General features: G+C 35.2%; 1 protein-coding gene across 1 annotated transcript in view; it reads right to left on the reverse strand.

The window, feature by feature from the left end:
* Nucleotides 1-468: 468 nt before the first annotated feature.
* The window catches only part of NYAP2 (neuronal tyrosine-phosphorylated phosphoinositide-3-kinase adaptor 2), a 240,565-nt gene continuing 218,993 nt past the window's right edge, over nucleotides 469-22,040 (reverse strand). Inside the window, exon 6 of the mRNA XM_028105068.2 lies at nucleotides 469-696. Coding sequence (XP_027960869.2) covers nucleotides 469-696 — 228 coding nt within the window. The remainder of the gene's footprint in view (nucleotides 697-22,040) is intronic.

A 22,040-nucleotide genomic window follows, 5' to 3' on the forward strand; every position in this document is an offset into this window, starting at 1 on the left:
TCATACAGAAGCCAAATGTGGACAGAAAAAAAATTAATAACATCTTAAATGCAAAAATTAATAATAAAAGGCATCAAGGGATTACATATAAAAGAGATAACAAACCAGTTAATACCGAAATTATATCATCTAGTAAAACTCTTGATATTTCTGTAATTTATATACGTATAATGTGTATTATTTCAGGTGTCACCCATAAACTAGTAAAATATTTACATCTTAATATCTTTTGGATTCAAAATAATCCGGGATAAATAAGTGTCTTAATTGCAAAGATACAATTAATATACATTTTATCAAGAACTTGCCATGAGTAGGCACAGCTTCCCGTGGGCTTTCCAGGGAAGCATTGGCATTCCATTCCGACAGAGAAGATATGTAACAGTTACTTATCACATGACTGAGTCGACCTCCCTCTTCATGTAAAGTGATGTGGAGCTCCCGCCGTCCTGGCCGTCCTGTGCACAGTCATATGGCAGTATCCCAGAACACCGTTTGCTGCTTAGAATAGGGTGGAGGGCTGTACTTCTTTGCCCCTGCGTTCTTCTTCCAGCTGGGCAGGATAGGCATGCTATCCTGTTTGCAAAGCCCCTTTTCCGTTTTCTGTCTAGCTTTTATTTCCTTGCACAAGCAACGCTTTTTCTCAATCATCTCAAGCATTGTATGGTCTCCATGAAACCACGGCATGCATGCCACCTAGCAAAAAAGAAAGAGTGAATACAGAAGCAAAAAATGGAATGAAAGCAATTTTTTTTTGCACTGTGCTAGTAGTTGTTCCAAAAAATGTCAGCTGTTTATCTCTGTAATTCTTACAAAGCGAAATTAAAATATGGGAACTATAAATAAATTTTGTACTTAGGTAAACTTTTTGTGACATAATCAAACAATTATTTGGGCAAGAATATTTTTCCAATATGTTTCAGGAGCTCACAATATGGAAATGACCCTTTCCTTTTTTAAAGCAATTTGCCTAGTATTTACCTATTACTTTTATGTCAACTCCATCATCTTATAGGTCCCAATGTATCTAAGTTCAATTATCGGAACTACTTTTCAGGAGATCTCAGATGAATGTGATCAGTTTTGAAGAATTTAAAGACCATTTTTGTTCTTGAAATAAAACTTGGGTTTGTTTATAAAAAGCATATGAATTAAGGCTTTTCATAATTCTTCTACCAAAATGACTTTGCATGCATTTAATGCTTGGAATTTAAATGTTTAAATAATTTTTTGCAAAGAAATTCTTCTATATTCTTTGATGCTTCAGCAAGTATCTAAGTTAGAATCATTAGCTTGTGCCATCATACTGACCCAGGCCCCAATTAGTTCTAGCACTTCAGAAAAACAGATTCATCAGGTCAATTATATATCAGGAGATGATTCAGAGCTGACTATATACTGAAGTATATTTCTGGACAGATGAATGCTGATCCCAGGTATATGTGGTCATGTCCCCTAATAACTGTAGTTAACAGAACTACAGAGTTGAGTCTCACACGAGGACAGTAATGTGATTGGGCCACGAACCCAGCATGAGGAAGCTTCCACTTAATTGTCTAAGCAAATCTACTCTTTGGCTTTAAGGGTTAAATAGCTCATTTGGAGTCTCTGAATTAGATGTTACAATTTTAGTATAAAAATCAGAGCAAATACTTAAATAACATTTACTCTATACCAGATCCCATTCTAAGTACTTTGCATAGTCTATTAAACTCACAACAATGATGCTCTGAAATAAGTACTATTTATTAATGCATAATGATGAGTAAAATGAGATTTAGAGAGATTTAGTAACTTGCTTAAGCTTACAGAGCCAGCAAATGGCAGAGTCAGGATTGGATCCCGACAATCATTTCTAACACTGTGCTTTTGACAACTATTCTGTACTGACTTTCAGTGTATATGTAGATGTGGAAAGGATTGAGAAGATAAATTAGTACAACACCCTCAATATACAGATGAGGAAGCTAAAACTTCAAGAAATTACATACGTTGCCCAAAGCCAGGCAAGTAAGTTTCTGGCGTGAACAAAGCAAGATTGACATTCTCATGATTCCTAATCCTTTATGGAGTGGGCAGGGTCTAGAGCCAGAAGACAAGAATTCAAAGCCTGGATGTGTCAAATTTCTCCCAGTCACTGCACTTCTTGGTTTCTTTATCTGAATAACTGAATTGGTAATATCTCAATTTCAGTAGTTGGTGTAAGGATTACATTGGATGATGAAAGTGAGGTCATTTTTCAAAATACTAAACGACTGCTTAACTATTATTATTGTAATACTGACAAATACCTAGGAGTTTTCCATACCTGCTTTCTGTCACACATATGCAAAGAGCTCTGTATATGTTACATTAAATCCTCCCAGCCACCCTGAAAGCTTGAATGTATGTATATGGTACAAGTAGGAAAGCAGTCTCAGAAAGTTTAAGAAGCTAGACCAAGGTCACAGCTTACTACATGTAATACAGACCTCTATCAAACTCAGATCTGTCTGACTCCACAGTGAATATTCTTTCTACTACATCTCCTGATTATTATCTAGAAATTATAATAATAGTTATTGTCATAGATGCTACCATTTCCAGACAGTACTCAAGAAATCCAAATATATTTGTGGCTTTATGAGAGAATAAATAGTGTGTATTAAATAAATCCAAATCAGTATTTTGGACTTGGAGTCCAGAAGATGGCACTTTTAGATTAATATCTTGTATGTGCCTAACTTGATATAACGTTCCTTGAGAAAAATGAGCTGTGTTTTATGGCCACCAGTGTTTGGTTTTTAAATGAAATTCTAGATATTTGTTAAATTATTCCAAAAACCAATAGGCTTTTGTCCCAACAGAACATTGCCAAAGTGGCTCAGAAATTTTTCAAAAGATTTCTAATATTTTATAACTCGATAATCCATGCAATAAAAATACAGTAAGTCTATTTTGGTGGAAATACAAGCAAAATTTATTGAGTGACTATAAACCCTTAAAATGGATTTATAACATAGAGTTTCCAGAGGGCAGGCCCCAAATTTTATCCACCAGCAGCCCCAACATGCAGAACAGAGTCATTAAGCTCTTGATATAAGTTTTATAAATGAATAGACGCCACCATCATTGAACAGTTTTTGTTAACTCTTAGAAAGCTCAACAGATCATTTTCTTTCAGTAAAATCTCACTGGATTTTACACATTCCAGCGAAATTGCAAAACCTCCAACCTTCTTTCAGGTAAGATATTTACAGCATCACTTTGATATTTGCATTGTATTTACTTTTCCACACAAATCTTTTATCATTTGTTACTTAATTTTCTTTACTATTTAAGAGTGAGAATCAGCACATGTCACTGCAAAATAATAATTCTCCTAGATTGCTCTAACAACAGTATCTCCAATATATTTCACAGTAGTCATTACATTTCTGGAATGTAAAACTGCATTACTATAAGTGTGAATTTTCTGTCAATTAGAAGTTTGTACTATATAAATGTGTCAATTTAAGAATAATCCATTCTTTAAAAAAATCTAAAAAATAAAAGTTTAAGAATAGTTATAAAGTATGATTTCCATATTCTTTAGATTTTTATTTTAAAATAATTAAATATCCACTTGATTGATATAATGGTTTAAAATATTAATAGAAGAAAATCAACCTCTTTTTTTCAGAATGCCTATAATATTAAACTATTTTGGTGGTCAATACAAATTCTGTAAGAAAGTGTTGGTCATATATGAATGATGGCTAGATAGTCTAAGAGAATTTAAATATATTAGAAAATAGCCAATTCAAAAATTTTTAAATTTCAATATTTTAATAAAGCTGTTGAAGAGTGCTATAGAATCATCTCATATTAAGCTGTTATTGAACCTTTTCTTTCTCATTTAAGATACCCAAGAAAGTTATTACTATATTAAGATGAGATAAATCCTTTTTGAACATGATTCATTTTTGGGGAAGACAAATCTACTTCCCATGTTTACTTTTATATAGCATGTGTTTTTCTTTTTTTTTTAAGATTTTATTTATTCATGAGAGACACACAGAGAGAGAGAGAGAGGCAGAGGGAGAAGCAGGCTCCCAAGAAGCAGGGAGCCCGATGCGGGACTCGATCCCAGGACCCTGGGATCATGACCTGAGCCGAAAGCAGACGCTTAACCATCTGAGCCACCCAGGCACCCTAGCATGTGTTTTTCAATATTTCTTTCTGGAAGGTGTATTCTCTCTTTAATTCCCAGAATTAAACTCCAACGTTACCCACTATGGCCATTTACATGGCAGAATCTCTCCCCCTAAAACAAGTCTAAAAATTACATTTCACTCTGACAGTAAGATGTTTCAATTTATTACTCTGTACATAACAAATAACATATTAAGCAATTATATGACATGTGTTAAGAATACTACCCATAAAATATTTCATGATTTTGCTGCGTTTTTGTTTTGTTTTGTTTTATCACCAAATTCTTCAAAGCTTTTTAAAATTTAGCTATAAAATTCCATTTCACCTCACCCCAGAGTTAAAAGAACTCTGGAATTTGATTTACAACAAGCATGCATTGGGAGACAATTGTAAGACAACTGCTCAATTGATATGAATACAGTTACATCTATTGGACAAGATTTTCATATTAACATGATTCACCAGAGGTAATATTCTTGGCTAAAAATTGATGGGGATAAAATCAAGTGAAGTTCTTCCTTAAGGTAAAACACAAATCCCCCCATCCCTTACGTGCAGGCTCCACACAGTGACATCTTTCCAGGGAATACAGTATGGAAAGGGGGAGGAGAGTAACTTAACAGTGGATAGCCCAGCAAACACTACCTACACACACCAAGTGATGGACAGTGATTAAGTGATGTTGATCATATGGACCCTGGATACGATATTATGAGAAAGGCACACTGCCTCTGTGTTCCTCCTTCCCAAACCCATAATATCAAACTAACCATGAGAAAAAAACACCAAACCCGAATTGAGAAATACTCTACAAAATACCAGTGCAGAAATACTCAAAACTGTCAAGATCATCCAAAATATAAGGAAATTCTGAGAAACTATCACAGTATAGTGAAGGCAAATGAGACATGATAACTGAAATTAACTAATGTGGTATCCCGGAAGGGATTCTGAAACTAAGAAAATCCAAATAATGAATAGGCTTTAAAAATACTCTTTCAATATTGATTCACTGGTTGTGACAAATACAGTATAGCAACGTAAGATACTAACAAAACGGGAAACTTGGTGTGGGGTATACAGGAACCCTCTGTGCATTCTTTGCAGCCTCTCTATAAATTTAAAACTATTCTAAAGTTCAAAAAATATATTTTCAAAAATCATCTGAAGAGACTACATTCTTTACAAATGCTAATTGTAACTTATCTTTCACTCTTTAGATGGAAGCAACATGGTATAATGGAAAGAGTTCAAGGACTTGATTGGGATCCTCATTGTTATGTGACACTGAAAAGTTATGTATGTCTTTGAACTTGTATGCACTTCCTCTATACATTGTATATATATTGGTACATAATTCATATACACATAGTATATGCATTTGCATATATTTCATATATATTTTATGTATATTGTATATACTTTATGTATACATTACATGTATTGCTACATATGTCATACTTCACATGGTTGTAGAAGGCTGTGAACTAAATAATGTTGGCAATTGGTTTGAGAAACTAAAGTGCCAGACACTGCTAATGATCTTAATTACTAATCCTTTAATCCATGAAGAATAACATAAAAGTCAAGGAGTTTTAATTGACCTCAATCATTACTTTCTCTAGGAAATAAACTAAGTACTTCCCGATATTGAGTGTATTTTATCCCAAGAACAAAGGAATGATAATACTGTTCAGTAATACATCGCCATACATTTTTTTAAAATATTCAATTGCCGAAATATGTAAACCATAAAGAGATAAAAATACTCTAAAATAAGCACTTCAACACTAGCATTTCAACACTAAAAATGACACCAGAATAAAGTTTATACCAGCAGGCATATCTCTATCAATTTGATTTTTGTGCTTCGTGAGTTAGCATATAAAAAATATAATAATTTAACAAAAACTTAGGGGACAAAGCAATGTCGAGCAAGTGCCTTGTTGGCCTCAGAATTAAATTCAACTATTGTGAATATAATTTAATTTCTTAAACAATAGACCTAACACCAATACTAATTTTCAGATGCTCCTGGGTGGGGGTGGGGGTGAGAATCAGTTCCAGGCTGTTCTCTCTGTGACAATTTCTCCACCCCTATAATAACCCACATTATGAGAAATCATTTCCAATGTGGTGAATGTAAGACTTAATCTGGCTGAAAAAGAAATCAAAGTCACCAAATTTCTTTGAATTTTCTATTTACCCTGCAGAAAATTTCTCCAGGAGAGCATGGATAGCATTAGTGGGGCAACAGGGAAGGGCAGGCATGAAGTCTGTCTGGTGAGATTCGAGAAAGGAATGCTAAGTCTTCAGTTATTATGGGGGATAGTGAGTCTGCTACATCTGTGCAGTCCCCATCCTTAGGTGTCAGGAGATCAGCCAGAGGTAGAGGTGTTAGTGAAACTAACATTGAAACTGTTCTTCCTCTCCCATGTAGTGGGCAAAGAGATTGATACTTTAGTAACAAAACATACATAAAAAATAAACGTGTAAGTAACTGTGGCCTTTTTATGTGTATCTTCAGGATAACCGACAGGAATTGGCAAAACACAACCCACTTCCCAAATACAGCCTATTGCCTGTTTTTGTACAGCCCATGAGCAAGAATTTTTGTTTTACGCTTTTAAGTTGTTGAAAAAAGAAAAAAACCAAAAGGAGAATATCTTGTGATACATGAAAATTATATGAAATTCAAATGTCAGTGTATACAAAGTTTTAACTGGCACACAGACATGGCTATTTGTGGACATATTGTCTATGGCTGCTTTCAGGTTATAGAGTTACATAGTTGGGACAGAGATCACACATCCCACAAAGCCTAAAATATTTACTGTCTGCCCCCTTATAGAAAAAGTGATAATCTGCTACGTAAGTGGCCAATTAACCCTTGAATTACGTATATTTTGGAACTAATAGAAGACCAAAAGGGATAATACTAATATTGATGCCATAAAAGGGGCTATAAAACAAGTCAAGAGCATTGATTCATATGTGCTCACATATTTTTCATATCAAGTTTGGCCCATTAGATTTGAAATCAGCTCTGACAATTAGTTTAAAGGAAATATTTGAGAATGTCAACTACACATTTTACAATTTCATCTTTAGAAGGAATAAAAAGAATGTTGGAATTAAATAAAGTAGATTATCTGGTGTAAATTCTCTAGGTAAGAGACTTAATATAAGGTCAGGCCCTTGTTTTAATAACCTTGAAGTAGTCATTTGTGATGTGTTATTGTAGGGATTTGACTTCAATATAAAAGTTGTTTTGAGAACTTTAAAGCAATAATTCTAGTGAATTATATTTGTTTTCTTCTTCTCCAAATATATTTTGGGAAGAAGATTTCAGCTTTACATAGTACAGGCAACAATATAGGTCCTCAATAAACTTCTGAAAGTGACATAACATAGAGATGGCAGGGTTATAATTACCTTCACTTGTTAGCAAATTCACTAATAAGGTTGCTTTATTTCTTATCAAATAACAAGTGACCAAGTCCATGTTACTTGATCCTTACACAGAAAACAAACAAAAAACTTGTCTTTTTCTTTTTTTAAGATTATTTATTTATTTGTTTGAGAAAGAGAGATCGAGAGTGAGCATGATCGAGGGGAGGAGCAGAGGGAGAGGAACAAGCCGGCTCCCCACTGAGTGAGAAGCCTGAGGTGGGGATTTATCCCAAGATCCGAAGATTAGGACCTGAGTCGAAATCAAGAGCCAGACCCTTAACCGACTGAGCCGCCCAGGTGCCCCCTTGTCTTTTCTCTTTGAATGAGTAAATTTTGCTCCATGTATCTATTATAAAATAGTTGATATTTTTAAAGCATACAGAAGTGACCCAACATCATATTTTCTATGCTCAGTGTTTGAAAGGTACAGTCAAATAATCCATATGGCATTATAATTACGTATAAACACCATTTGTTCAACTTCCAAAAGTATAAATTCAAGGTCAGGAAGATGATTCTACGCTAATTGATTTTTTTTTCCTTTTTTTTTTAAATGAAGGCCAAAGTGAAGCCATTTGAACAGATAATACAAGCGTACAAAACCGAAACACCAAAGTATGCAGTACCAAAAAAAAAATGTAAAATAAGTGTACAATACAAAAAAACAGATAAGTGTGCAATACCAATAAAAGATATAATATGTGTGCCGTATCAAACAATGGAGAATCTAAATATGCAATACAGAACATAATACAAGGTGCAATACCAAAAAAGTGGGCACTTTTCAATTTCATGGGCCTGGATTTGATCCCAAGGCTTTCAATCTCATTTTGGTAGCGTTGCCCAAGTTAGTTATTTTGTTTTCTTGCCTGAGTTATTATGGGAATTAAGTATTCCTCACGTTATAGTTTAATGCTGTTATTTGAAACAATAGCAACTTTGGTATATCTTTAGCTTTTTTGATAGTTTTTTGCCTGTATTTTTTTTCCATCTTTAATTCTGATTTATTGATTGGGTACTTCTTAAATTATTCCCTTGTACTCCTCTCTCATTCATCAACAATGTTGACTCAGAACCTATGCTTTATGAAAGAATTATTCCACAAGTTAACAACTGAGGCATGTACTGGAACTGTAGATTTTACTTCACATGCCTAAATTCCACTTTAAAATATAAATATATTGATAAAATGAGAGCAATATCTTGATTTCAGAGCTGCTTTTGAAAGCAACATCATGGGCATACATTAACCCCACCTTCTTTTCTAGATCTAAAGATCCCTCTTCATGTATAAATTCTGATCCAACTAGTAGGCATATGAGAAACATCACATGTTGGTATTTCAAGCCATAGAAGTTATTTGTTTTTACATATTTGTGCTTGCTTACATGATCAATTATGTAAAACTCACTAATCAAAAAGATTTAAAAATTATAAGTTAATAAGACAATTACATGGCTTTACGGTGACTAACATAACATAATAAAATAAAATAAAATAAAAATAAAGACAAAATAGAGTTTAATGTTAATGTAAATTGCTCATTTTCTCTGCCTGCAAAATGAGGACAACAACCAACTCTTCAGTTTTATAGTGATGTCCTTTAATCTAGACCAAGTCACAGGTCATATCCAAGGACAGAGGTTGATTTTAACTACCGTGCTACACAGTGACAAGTGTAACTGATCCCAAGCTCCTCTAATACACTGTGCTTCTTTCTCAAATAATAACAGTTCTATTTTTGTGTGTGTTTGATTTCCTATTTTCTTAAGAGACAGTATAAGACAGATGAAATGGATAACATGACCTGGTTTTACCACTTATTTGTTGTGAGATGTGGGACAAGTCACCGAACCTTCCTGAGGCCTTGTTTATCTGGGAAATGAAAATAATAAGATCTCAAGTATGTTGGGAGGAATGCAGGTGACTTAGCATCTATTACAAAGTGGGCACAAAAATATAAGCTCCTGGGGCGCCTGGGTGGCTCAGTCAGTTAAGTGTCCAACTCTTGATTTCAGCTCAGGTCATGATCTCAGGCTCATGGGATCTAGCCTGCATTGGGCTCCACACTCAGCAGGGAGTCTGCTTCTCTCCCTCTCTCTGCCCCTCCCCCCGCTATCTCGCTCTCTCGCTTTTAAATAAATAAATAAATAAATCTTTAAAATTTATTTATATACAAGCTCCTCTACCCCCAGTAGACTGTGAGCTCCTTGAAGACAGGAGCTCTGTTGTTAATCCTCATGTCCTTAGCTGTCAATACAATGGAAGTATGTATTAAGTGCTCATGTGATGCATGAATTAACAAACAGATGACTGGAAGGGTAATGCTCTCTGAGTGCTTTCAGGAAAGGTGCTTTGGAAATTTTTGACTTAACAAATGATTTTATTTCACTTTGGTTCAGTTGAATTCAGCAATATCCTGAGTGTACAAGGTCAAAGAAATTATTTCCTACAATTTTTGAACCTCAGGAGGCATCAGACCTCAAACTCCGCCCTCAATTCCAGGTGAGCCATGCCCTGGATGCTCTATAGTTGAGAGCATCTCTCTCAGACTCTGGGGTCTTTGAATTCTTGGGGCCTCAAGGATTCATATCCTTTGAATTGTGGGGCCTCAGAATTCTTGAGCTTTTGGCTCAGGTTAAGTGATACACCCATGGTCCCTAAACCTTGGCATGCACTTAACATCCCCTGGGAGCTTGTTAAAATGAACATTCTTAGTCACCATCCCCAGAGATTCTGCCTCTAGGTTCTGGTAAAGTGGGTCTCAGGCAACTGCATTCAAATGGTCCAAAAAGCATTTAATTCTCCTTCAGAAATGTTTCTCAGATCTGTCATCTACGTTTACATTTCCAGTGTCATGTTCTTCATTTGGTTCCTGGACTATTGAGACTACCTCTAATGCTGTACTTATAATCCACCCGCCACAATCTGCCCAAGTGCTGTGAAGCCCCCATAAAGCCATAGTACTCAATGGCTCCCCATTTCCTGCAGAAAACAGTTCATGCTCCAGATCCATCACAAGTGAACTTCAACATTGTCTTTTCTGGCTAATTATTTTACCCCACTGTTTACTTCATATTCCTGTCATACCAGGTTATCATAACTCACCCAACACCACAAACACATTATTTGCTTCCATTCTTTAAATCAAGCTATTTTCTTATTCTGGAACTTATGTTACAGTCTTAGACACTTTTTTCAAGACATGATAATAAAAACAAATTATTCATTATGAATACCTTTTACTTTGCTGTTGTATTATATTTAAAGATTTTATTTATTTATTTGAGAGAGAGAGAATGAGAGATAGAGACACGAGAGGGAAGAGGGTCAGAGGGAGAAGCAGACTCCCTGCTGAGCAGGGAGCCTGATGTGGGACTCGATCCCAGGACTCCAGGATCATGACCTGAGCTGAAGGCAGTCGCTTAACCAACTGAGCCACCCAGGCACCCACTTTGCTGTTGTATTATAATTGCTCACATTTGGTTGGGTTTCATTTTTTAAATGCTGTAAGTAATATCTCAACACTTTATGACTTTTTCCTTCAGAAATCCACTCACACAGTAACACAAGTCAAGGGTCTGAACATTTTAAGGCTTTCGATGTAGCTATAGCTTATTTGTCTTCCAGAAAAGTTAAACCATTTTCTGTTCCCATAAGCAGTGTGGGATTCATATCATGTTAGCACTGGTTGTGTTACCAACAGATACAAGCAAGCAAACAAACAAAAAAATCCTGTAAATAGTATGTGTCTAGAAGAACCCTTTGATTTCTACATTTACTTGTATTAATAGTGAGTTGAATGGGCTTGAATATTTCCAAAAGGTTTAATAACAGAACAGTTGATTTAGCCTTAGTTTATTCTTTTTTTTTTCCCCTAATGAGGTGGTAGTTTTACTTACTAATTTATACTTTTTAAATAAGTTTGGGGAATTTATGTTTTATTTATCATAATAATTTCCAATGTTTGGCACTTTATAGTCATTTATGTTATTCCAGACAGATGTTCCTAATTTTTACATAGTCAAATCAATTTTTTTTTCAAAATGCCTCCATTTTTTATTCTTTAAAGTCCCTACCTTTTCAATAATAGATAAATATATTTATATTTTTCAAGGCTTGCAAACTCTTTAATTTATCCTTTACTTCTTTGTTGGTACTTTTCCTTGTCGCTGAAAATATGTTGCTTAGAAAGGGAAAATATATTTAATATGAAAAATGAAACAGAAAGTAAAACACTGAAAGGACAGATTTTACTTCTTAATCCTCTATGAGATAAGAATCTGCTTTTATTTATTTCAAATATTTCATCAGCTGTTAAAGCACTATTTGTTAATCATCATGGTTGAGTCACATTTCAAATTCTAGAAGTAATTCTGTACTATAATCTCATTTTATGAGGTGATAGCTGGTGTGACATTGTTTGAATTATATGTATCAGTTCTATTTTAATGAAAATAATGTCCAAGTGAAAAAATTGTGCTTCCCATCTTGAAATTGCTCTGATGTGACCATTATCTTCTTGAACCATAAATCTATATGCATACTCACATACACACCTAATCAGTCCTTTGCATAAAAAAAATACTGTTTCATTTTCCAGCTTCAGAAGATGCATATTTTGGACAAATGTCGTAATTTATTGTAACAGTCTTCTTAAGTGTTTCACTTAGGAAAATATTTAACAATTATGTTTTAAAAAATCGTATTTCATTAAAAGAAAATAAAAATCTGTTCTGAAGACTGTTTAGAAGTCTATCATAAGCAAATACACATGCACGCATAATACATACTCATACATTTCATATATATTCATGAACATATGTAAGCATATATATATATAAATATGTACCATACATTAGTGTATATATGTATTTGAATATATTTGTGTATATGTGTATATGTCATACATCTATGATTAAATTATAGAAAATTTCTAGAGATCTCCTGCTTATCATGTTCAAAAAATATAATTCTAAAAGTTTTGCTGAAGAAATATAAGTGTCAGTAATATCACTGAGGAAAAAATGGTGGTCTACAGCTAATAAAATCTCAGATAATCAATAATTGAGATTATTGATTGATCTCAAGGAATATCAAAATATTCTTGAATGCTTTTACAAAGGTTCTAAAATAAGTGAGGAAGTTATATTCACCTTTGATCAAGTGACTTTGCGGTGAAGGACTGTCACAGTCTAAGGAACACCAATAATGTAATAAGCAGCAACTGTGATTTATTGTGCATAAACCATGTTCCAGGCACTCCGTAGGCACTTAGCATATATGAATTCCTTTAAAGCTTAATAATTCTATAAGCACGTCTTACTGCTATTTTTTAAATGATGAATTGAGGCTTGAAGAGGTTAAGTAGTAGCTACAGCATCATATTCCTAATAGAAGGCAGAACTGGAATTGGAATTCAAGACTTAAAATACAACAAATGTTAAAGCTTATGCTCTTATCATTACACTAGATTATCGTACAGCTAATTATGATTAATGTGGCCCAAACTGGACACACACACACACACACACACACACACTCACACACACACACACACACACACAGAGTCATTATGGTACTTTCACTTCATTTAGTTAATGACTTTGGGGAGTGTGTTGGATTAAGTAAAGGTGGTAAAGCTTGTTGCTGAAAGATGAAAAGATTAGAGGATTTATAAACCATCAAAACTTTAGTGGAGAGGTGAAATTGTGACTTTATTATTTGTAATATTTGCCATTACTGTCATCACCACCACCTTCTCATCATTGTTATTAAAATTATGGGCACAATAACCAGTTTCTTCTCAGTGGGCAAGGCAGCATGTGAACACTCACCTGCTTCATTTCACTCTAGCCATACAATAACCCTGTGATCACCATTTTCTGGATGAGAAAATCAAGTTCAGAAGAGGTTAAAGATCACTTAGCAGCTGCTGGAGAGAGATTCCATACTGGGTGTGAAAGGAAATTAACAATAGAGCAGAACACTACAATCTCCCTCCCTGGGTCAGACCCTCTATCTATAGTGCAGGTTCCTTGTGTCTAACCCACAAGAATACACTCAGAAAGGCTTGTAATATTTTCACTTGATTGTCTTGAACATCCCAGGGTTCGACTGCAAAGGTATTTCTTCTCTGCTCTTCACTTTACCTCCCTTTTGGCTTCCTTCTTGAAAACGCAACTACTAAAATGTTTAATGGATGGGGAGTCCTGATAAAAGATGTGTCCAAGTGGTGAATAATAGCAATTTCGATAACAAGAAGAATGATGGTTCTTTTCTTGCTATAGAAAAATAGCTCTATCTCATCTCACTTCCAAATGGCTCACTCACTGGTAGTACTTCCATATAATTGTATACTGAGCATGCATTACCTGCTCTGGATACTACGCCACAGAAGTCCCTCCCTCTGAAGATATTTTTCTTGTTATTTCATCAACCACAACTGAAGTTCATTTCAATAAACAACTTTTTCCTCACTTCCACAGCAGCAAACGATGTAGTCACCCTTCCACACATACTTATGCTTCTCCAAATGTTTTCACAAGTATGGTGAGCTATGGTGTCTCCTGACTGAGTTGCACAAATGTTAGCTGATTCAATGAGTTCCATCAGGAGAAAAAGCAAAAAGTAAAGTAAAAAAAAAAAAAAATAAAGTAAAAAGCTGCATAAAGGAAAAAGGCCAGGCATGTTTTTTATACCACCATGGAAGAAGATGCTAATTGCATCAAACCATCATTTCACAAATTCTTTGCTGTAGCAGAATTTTAGAGAACAAAATTTCACCATCAAGAAAAGTGAAGGTCCTAAACATTGTAAATGCATCACATTTTCATATTACAGTATGACAACTAAATGCAAAAGGCAAGTTGTCAAAATTGGGTGTTAACTTTGTATCTCTTATGAAGAAATACAAAATGCAAATTGTCAATTGTATGTAATTTAGCACATGTTCTCTGGTGTAAGACTTGTCAAACATACAGTGGAAACCTATCTATCCAAAAATGCACCATCCATCTAGTTATGAGTGACATGGTATCTGCATCTTTACACATGTATACAGAGCATATCTACACATGTAATAAGTGGATTCTTTTGTGCAAGGATACAGAAAAATTCAATGACTAAGAAATAATGATAATATTACATGAGAAAAAATTGATTTGTCATTTAATTCTCAAATGTCTGAAATTGCCTTAAAGTGTTGCTGTTTTAAAATGTGTAGAAAGTAGTGAAGAACACCTAATATAAGCATAAATGATATATGATGTGATATATCACATCATATATCAAAATGCAAGATGAGGCTTTTTAGAGAAAAGCTGATTTATGTCACATATAAAAATATTATATCTACGTCCATAGACAGGACCATGTATATTCTTAAAAAATATATAATATAATACAATATAATATAATGATAATAACATGATTATAATGTTAGATAATATAAAATTAATGTCAATCATAAAATAATACATAAATATTGTATAATATTTAAAATAATATAAAATATTAAATAAAAATATATATTATTCTTGATTTGGCTTTTTACCACTTTATAATTATAAAACTCTCTGCTCTTGGAAAGTAAAAAGGCTATAGAAAAATTGTGATACATTTTCTCCAATTAAAAAGACACAACATATTTCTCAGCAATTAAACCTAATAATGACTACAGATATAATTTCAGCTGTTAATTGATTAAGCTAATTGTTTGTAATAAAGGAAAAAAAAACCCTCTGAGCAGGTTTCAGAATTAATTTATGTTTTTAAATGAGCAAGAAGTTTATAAGTAGAATGGCTTAAAGAGACATTCCCTTAAGGAACAAACAGTATTACAAGATAAAATTCAATTACAAGAAGTATATTGATGTTTTTCACTAAGTATATTCTCTTAATTGCTTACATTAGCATTAATTTAATTTCAAGTTTAATTTCATTACAAAATATTGGCTTTTAATAGTGCATATGGACTTGACCACAGATAAATTAGGGAGAGTCACATCTCAGTAAACATTTGTTTTATCTAGCAAAAGAGAGGGAGGTTCATAGGCAAGCAGAATATCCTAATCTTCAAGGAACAGACCTTCATAATAATCACTGGAATAGCTAACAATCATTCTTAGTTCTTATAACTTTGAATGAAGCTGGGTAAGTACATAAAATATATGTTTTTCTCCACCAGAACGCATTGCTCAAGATGAGCATAACTTTCTCAGAAAGGAGAAACATGCTTGCGATCACAAATAGTTCTGAAGCCAGCTTTGCTGTTTACTAACTATGGGCCAGTCTTGGCCTCAAGTTCCTTCTTCTCTCCTGCTTCCTGAGGTTTACTCACTGCCCAAGAAGACGTCCCTCAGGGCAGCTACAAAGGCAACAGGGAGCTCAGGTGACTGCTGTCTGGGAGAGGGATGCCCTGTGTAAGATGTGCTGGGCAGAGAAACAAACAAGGGTTTCCATTCAAGTTTCAGATTGAATGTCTTGAAATCTAATTATCAGATGAAAGGCTCCTATTTGCTGGTAACACGTTTCTCACGAGGGCAATTTGATGCAGTCGGCTAAAGTTTGAAAACTGTAAGGAATTGTTTATTAAATGGTAATTAAAGTTTTCACCATTGAGAAACGCCGGCTAGTTTAAAAACGTCTTTTCTAAATCAATACTTAACAAAACGTCCAGGGATGTGACACAAACATACACTCTTTCTTCCTGAGAGTGACTGGAGGTATTACCGGGAAATGACTCTGCCATCCCCCACCCCTCCCAGCACCCACCTTTCAGAGAATTGTGTATGAGCCATAGTATCATTCTCTTCTATACATAAGGACAGCTTAAGTTCCAAAGTGGAATCAGGGAGAGGGAGAAGCAGGCTTCCCGCTGAGAAGGGAGCCCGATGGGGGACTCGATCCCAGGACTCCGGGATCATGACCTGAGCCGAAGATAGATGTTTAATGACTAAGCCACCCAGGAGTGCCTAGGAATTGCTTTTATCACGCCCTTCATCTGCCTTGAAGCGTCAAAGGGCTCCCGTTGTCAGAACGTTGTGTCTACGTAAGTTAGGTTACTATTGAAACATGTGGACCAGGGCGCCGGGGTGGCTCAGTCGTTAAGCGTCTGCCTTCGGCTCGGGTCACGATCCCAGGACCCTGGGACCCTGGCAGCCGCCCAACCGACTGAGCCACAGAATGATATTTTTCCAGTAATTTACATCTTATTAAAAAAAGATTTCTATGGATGGAGACATATCTAATTATGGAAATGACATGCAATATAATGATGAGATGACCTCTTTACATACTTTTCTTTTTATGAATGTGTAGGTTCAAAATTACAAAACAAACCCTAGTCTTTTAAGAGCCAACAGTCCATTTTCAGTTTTCAGGGAATAAATCTGCATTGGAGGGAACATTGGGGAAGTTATAAACTGCCTCAGCTTTTTATTTTTAAAAATAGGAATGCTAGTCTCTATGACAATCTGATTATGTGAGGTCAATGAAATAAAGCCTATCCTTATAATAAAGTTATATAAGTAAAAGATCAATCTCTGTAATTTAAAGATTTATGTTCAAAAATTCCTTGAATTAAAAAAAATATCTTGAGAAAATTGAGCCCTAGAACTCTAGAAAAATATAAATTATTGTCAGCCGAATAATTCAGGGAGCAGTGCCATATTTGGCATTGGTGGTAAGACAGGGTCTATGAATGAACAGTGACCCCTTGCCAATGTAAGAAAACCCCAGAATCAACCCACACTCCTGTACTCTATTAGTACTATCTTCTAAGGCAGGACCTTTCGAAACAAGAGCTTTTTCCGTACTTTTAAATCTGAGCAAAGTTTTAATCTCTGCCAAAGATGTCTTTGGCTAATGAGGGAGAGAGTTATTTTGTCAAACTTCATAACAAATTTTAGAAGCTTCCATTGACCTTTGGACTGGAGGCCCTGGAGCTCGTGAGAGGTTATATTCTGAAGCCAAATGCTCACCCATGACTTAACAAGACCAGGGAAAATGCTAAGAGGTAAACTGGACATTGCAGTCTGTCAAATACAATGCTAGCTACTCTGTAGATCACCTCATCTCATGTCTCCATTTATATTCACTAAAATAGCTGTGAATATCTCTCTGTGCTACAGGTGAGGAAACAGAGGTTGCCAAGCTGGGCGGTGAAGGGTAGAAAGTTTTGAGCCAGGGCTGAATGATTCCATACCATCTTTCTACATGCCAAAGCATTCTTGAGAGTTAGAAGAAAAGGTCAATAATAAAATTGATTTGAAAAAAAAAAATTAGAACCATTAGAAACCCCAATCTGAAAGCAAAAATGGATTATCAATGTGTTTGCAATATATAAATATTGTTGTAAATTACGTTAGTCAATGGAATTACTTAATTCTATATAATTATCATATGCCTTAATGGACATTGTAGACAAAATTCTAAAAAAGTACTCAGGTGCTCACAATATCATGTATATAATATTTAATGCACAACCTCTCACTTACTCGTTGGCTTTTACTTCTATGGTCATGATTTCAAATTATACAGTATTACTAATATTTTCTTTTCTGCTTTTTCTTTTGCTGAAATAAGTACTTGCTTTTTTAAGACATTCCTCTAAAATGAGAACATGCCTCCACAAACAATTGTAATGGTGTCCATACTTGTAGGCTACATTTTTCCCTGAACACAACTTGCCAAGTTTCTCATACAATATATTTAATATCTTTCTCTTAGCTGGGACAGAAATAAAATAATTTATTCATTGTCCTTTGAGGACTGAGCAATGATAACAAAACCAACGATGTTGTCAAATCTATTTTATCAAAAATTATCATTATCCTATACTCTTTAGACCTATAATTACAGCTCATCTTAATTACTACCATTTTTCAGATAAGGCATCCGAGTCAGAGAGGTTAAATAATTTGTCCATGGAATTCAGCAAGGGGATAATTGAGTTAGGGTTAAACCCAGAGACAGTGTACATCTGTGTACATCTGCACATTTATATCTAATCATACCATGTTCATGAGCAAAGCATTTCATAAAAAAGTTTATTCCAGGAGGGACTCCTCCGGGTCCCCACGCTTATATTTCATATCTATCATGCAATTCAAAAATCTATAGTGTTCTGGAACGAAACAAATGGTCTTTATTTTTATTTGTACTCATTTAACAAAATGCTACAAATTAAATGAAAGGTTGCCTTCTGCCCGTGAAACTTTAGAAAAAGGTCTGAAAGAACTTGACTTTTGAATATGGAAACCATTAATTTGTTCCAAGTTTTGAGAAGAGCAGTGGAAACTCTTTCACCATTAGTAAACAATGACTAATGAAAATCATTAATGTATGCGGGTTGTTAAAAAAAACACACCTTGCCAAATGATATGAGAAGGTAGTCGTGGATAATCATTCATCTTGTGATAGAAAATAGTGCCACATCATTTTGTTATGTTCTGATATCTGATAGCCTATCCTTATAAAAAAGTTATAGAAGTAAAAGATCAATGTCTGTAATTTAAAGATTTATGTTCAAAAATTCCTTGAATTAAAATTCCTTGAATTGAATTCCTTGAATTAAAAAAAATAGCACAGAACATTTTGTTATGTTCTGTTAGCACAGAAGACTGGAGTTGTGCCCCTCACTTCGCTAAACACGATCTACTCTAAAATCAGCATGTTATTACAAACATAACTTCCAGATTATATCCCCATTCCAGTTCTCTGAACCCTGATGACCCCTGTGCCCTTGGCAAACATCAACAAATCTTCAGGACACCCCCACTGGGACCAAATAGAATCTCTAGTTCTCTCTCCACGTATCACTCCCAGGAGAACCTGCAAAGAGATCAGACTCAGGATATGAGATGTAACATGCTCCATTTCTCAACTGACTAATGGCAAATATAGAGAGCTTCGTGGTCTCAAATAGCAAAAGGAGGAAAATCAGCAAAGCAATGGCAAGTCAGGGGTTATGGTCATAGGACTAAGATTCTGGACTGAGGGGAGGTTTCCATCCCACACCCTGTGCTGATTCACTTTGCACGCCTGTAGTTTATCCAAGAATCATTATCACACCATAACTCACTGATACCCATTGCACACTCACCAGTAATAGCCCCAAAGGGCAAATGTGAACACAAATGTTTCTTGCCAAGTATTCCAAGCACACTACCCTTCCCCATTCGCCACCAGAGGTTCTAGACAAAGGATTAATTAATCTCTCAGACTGTTTTTATGTTAAGTTCACAAAGCATTTCATTTGCAAACACCAGAAAATATAGCCCTTCTTAACCGGTCACGTCAGGATGCTTTTTAAACCTCCGAATCTATACAACCTAATATATATTCAAAGCCTCAAACTTTCTGCACGTTACAATCTCTTGAAGGCATCCGTGTCCTCATCAAAGTCTTGCTAGGAGAAACAGAAGGTTTTCATTTCTTTTTGCATCTTCTTTCTACCCAGAAGCATTCAGAGCACAAAGCCAAGACCCAGGAAAATTAAGACCCTGAGCTTTGTGGTTTCACCTGACTTCCTCAGACTTAAATAGGTCCTTTGCTCACCACACAGCAAATCTTTGAGCTTCAGTTCAGTTCAGCAACAGAGCACCTGCTTTGTCATTATGCCCAAGATTAAGGGGAAACGGGGGACTATCCGTAGGGACTACAGAGATGGTTGAAGATCTCTTTGGCATTTCAGCCTCCCTGCCAAGGAAGAATGGATGGGAGGTGTCCCCAACTGTTGTTTCGCCACGTTCATTTCTCAAAGAAGACTGAGCTTTCTGACTACCCTCTGCGCCTAGTAACTGCTCATCAGCACACCAATTCTATTACCAAAAAGGTTGCACGACCATAGCATAAGATGGTAATTTGATTCACAAGTGTCTGGATCTCCTATCACTGCCTGGAAAAAATGTAGTCTGCCATTGATTCATAGTAATAATCCAAGGATGGTGTTTATTTTTCTAAAGAAATTGTTACAAGCGGTCCAAATAAATTTTATGAAAATTGACTTTAATCCAGATCTCTGCCATTCCAAAACATACAAAAAAATGTGAATTATTATTTGAGCTTGTAAAATGATTGCCAAAACCCTCCAGTAAGATTTTTAGAGAAAATACTGAAATCATTTTCTGAGGAAGAAACTAAGTCAATAGCACCCCTTTGTGGCAATAGAGGGGTATACAAATGATAATTAAGACCATTATTTTATAAGGGTCTTTACAATTTTTCTCCTATAAAATGATATTTATAAAGGTCTAAAGACTCATCTATGAATCCTTTCCCCTGCCTTTAGGCAGAGCCACCCTAGTATTGTCTCACCAATTTGGGAAGCTGCTATGGTTTTAAAGGTCTCCAAAGGGAAGATTTCATGACCTCTCCCGGTAAAACATTCCAGGATTTTACTCTCAGGTCTCATAAAAATACTTTATACAACAGCGTCCACCCATTTCCTCTAGTTAAACCTGCCTCTTGGGTTGGGGTGAAAAACAGATGGTTTCTATCCTTTATTCCTTGGCGGCTGTGTACATCGTTAAGGCCATGGAGAGGGAATCATAGCAAGAGGAACGCATCAAGGTTTATCTATATATGCTTCCAAGGTAGGACCTACAAATACCGGGTCCACTGTTCAGAGCAGAGGGTGTGTGTTTAGGGCCCAGAATGTGCCAGGCAAAGCTCTTCATCTGAAGAGGGTTTCAGTTTTCCCTTATACACGGGGAATCCTTGTGCCCTCCAGACTCTGCATACTTTCTCGCCAACCTGACTCTTCAGAGGAGGTACTCAAACTGGTTTTAAACAAGAGATTTTTGAAAGAGAGTACCTACTAAGTTAACCTTTTTATACTTTGCACACCATCTGATGATGGGATAGAACTGCAATTTTTCATGTTGCTTTCTTTCAATCTTTTTTTTCTCTTTAATGTTTAGCATAATTCTACATTTTCTATTACTGAACGGAAGGCTACTTTACATTTTCCTCATTTAAATAGTAATGAGTTTTTAAAAAGTTATTCACTTTAGTCCTTCACCATGATTTTCAACGTCTGCCCAGTACATCCTGGATACCTGTTTTCATAGGGTTGACATGAGAGGACTGTGTTGCTTTTTTCTGTTTTCTTTCTTTTCAGTTTTTCCCACCAATTACTATTTTGTTAGTGTTGCTACTTTGGGAATAAAGAATGTAGGTTTCTATTTATATCTCCAGATAAGCTCTATTTTGATAATCCAGTCAGTGTAGAGACTAGATTTGCCTCGTATTTTTCCACAGCATTGAGTTTTTAAAGGATGAATTAAACATAATGATATCTTGTTTGTGGTTGGTAAAGACGGTAAGATGCAGACATTTAATTGGGGTCCTTTAATTTTAAAACAACACAGTATAATAACTGCCAAATTCACATTCCATAATGGCTT

The sequence above is a fragment of the Eumetopias jubatus genome, unplaced genomic scaffold (assembly GCF_037043125.1).
Source record: "Eumetopias jubatus isolate StellerSeaLion01/CBP00866 unplaced genomic scaffold, mEumJub1_p1.0 scaffold_3, whole genome shotgun sequence".
Lineage (NCBI taxonomy): Eukaryota > Metazoa > Chordata > Mammalia > Carnivora > Otariidae > Eumetopias > Eumetopias jubatus.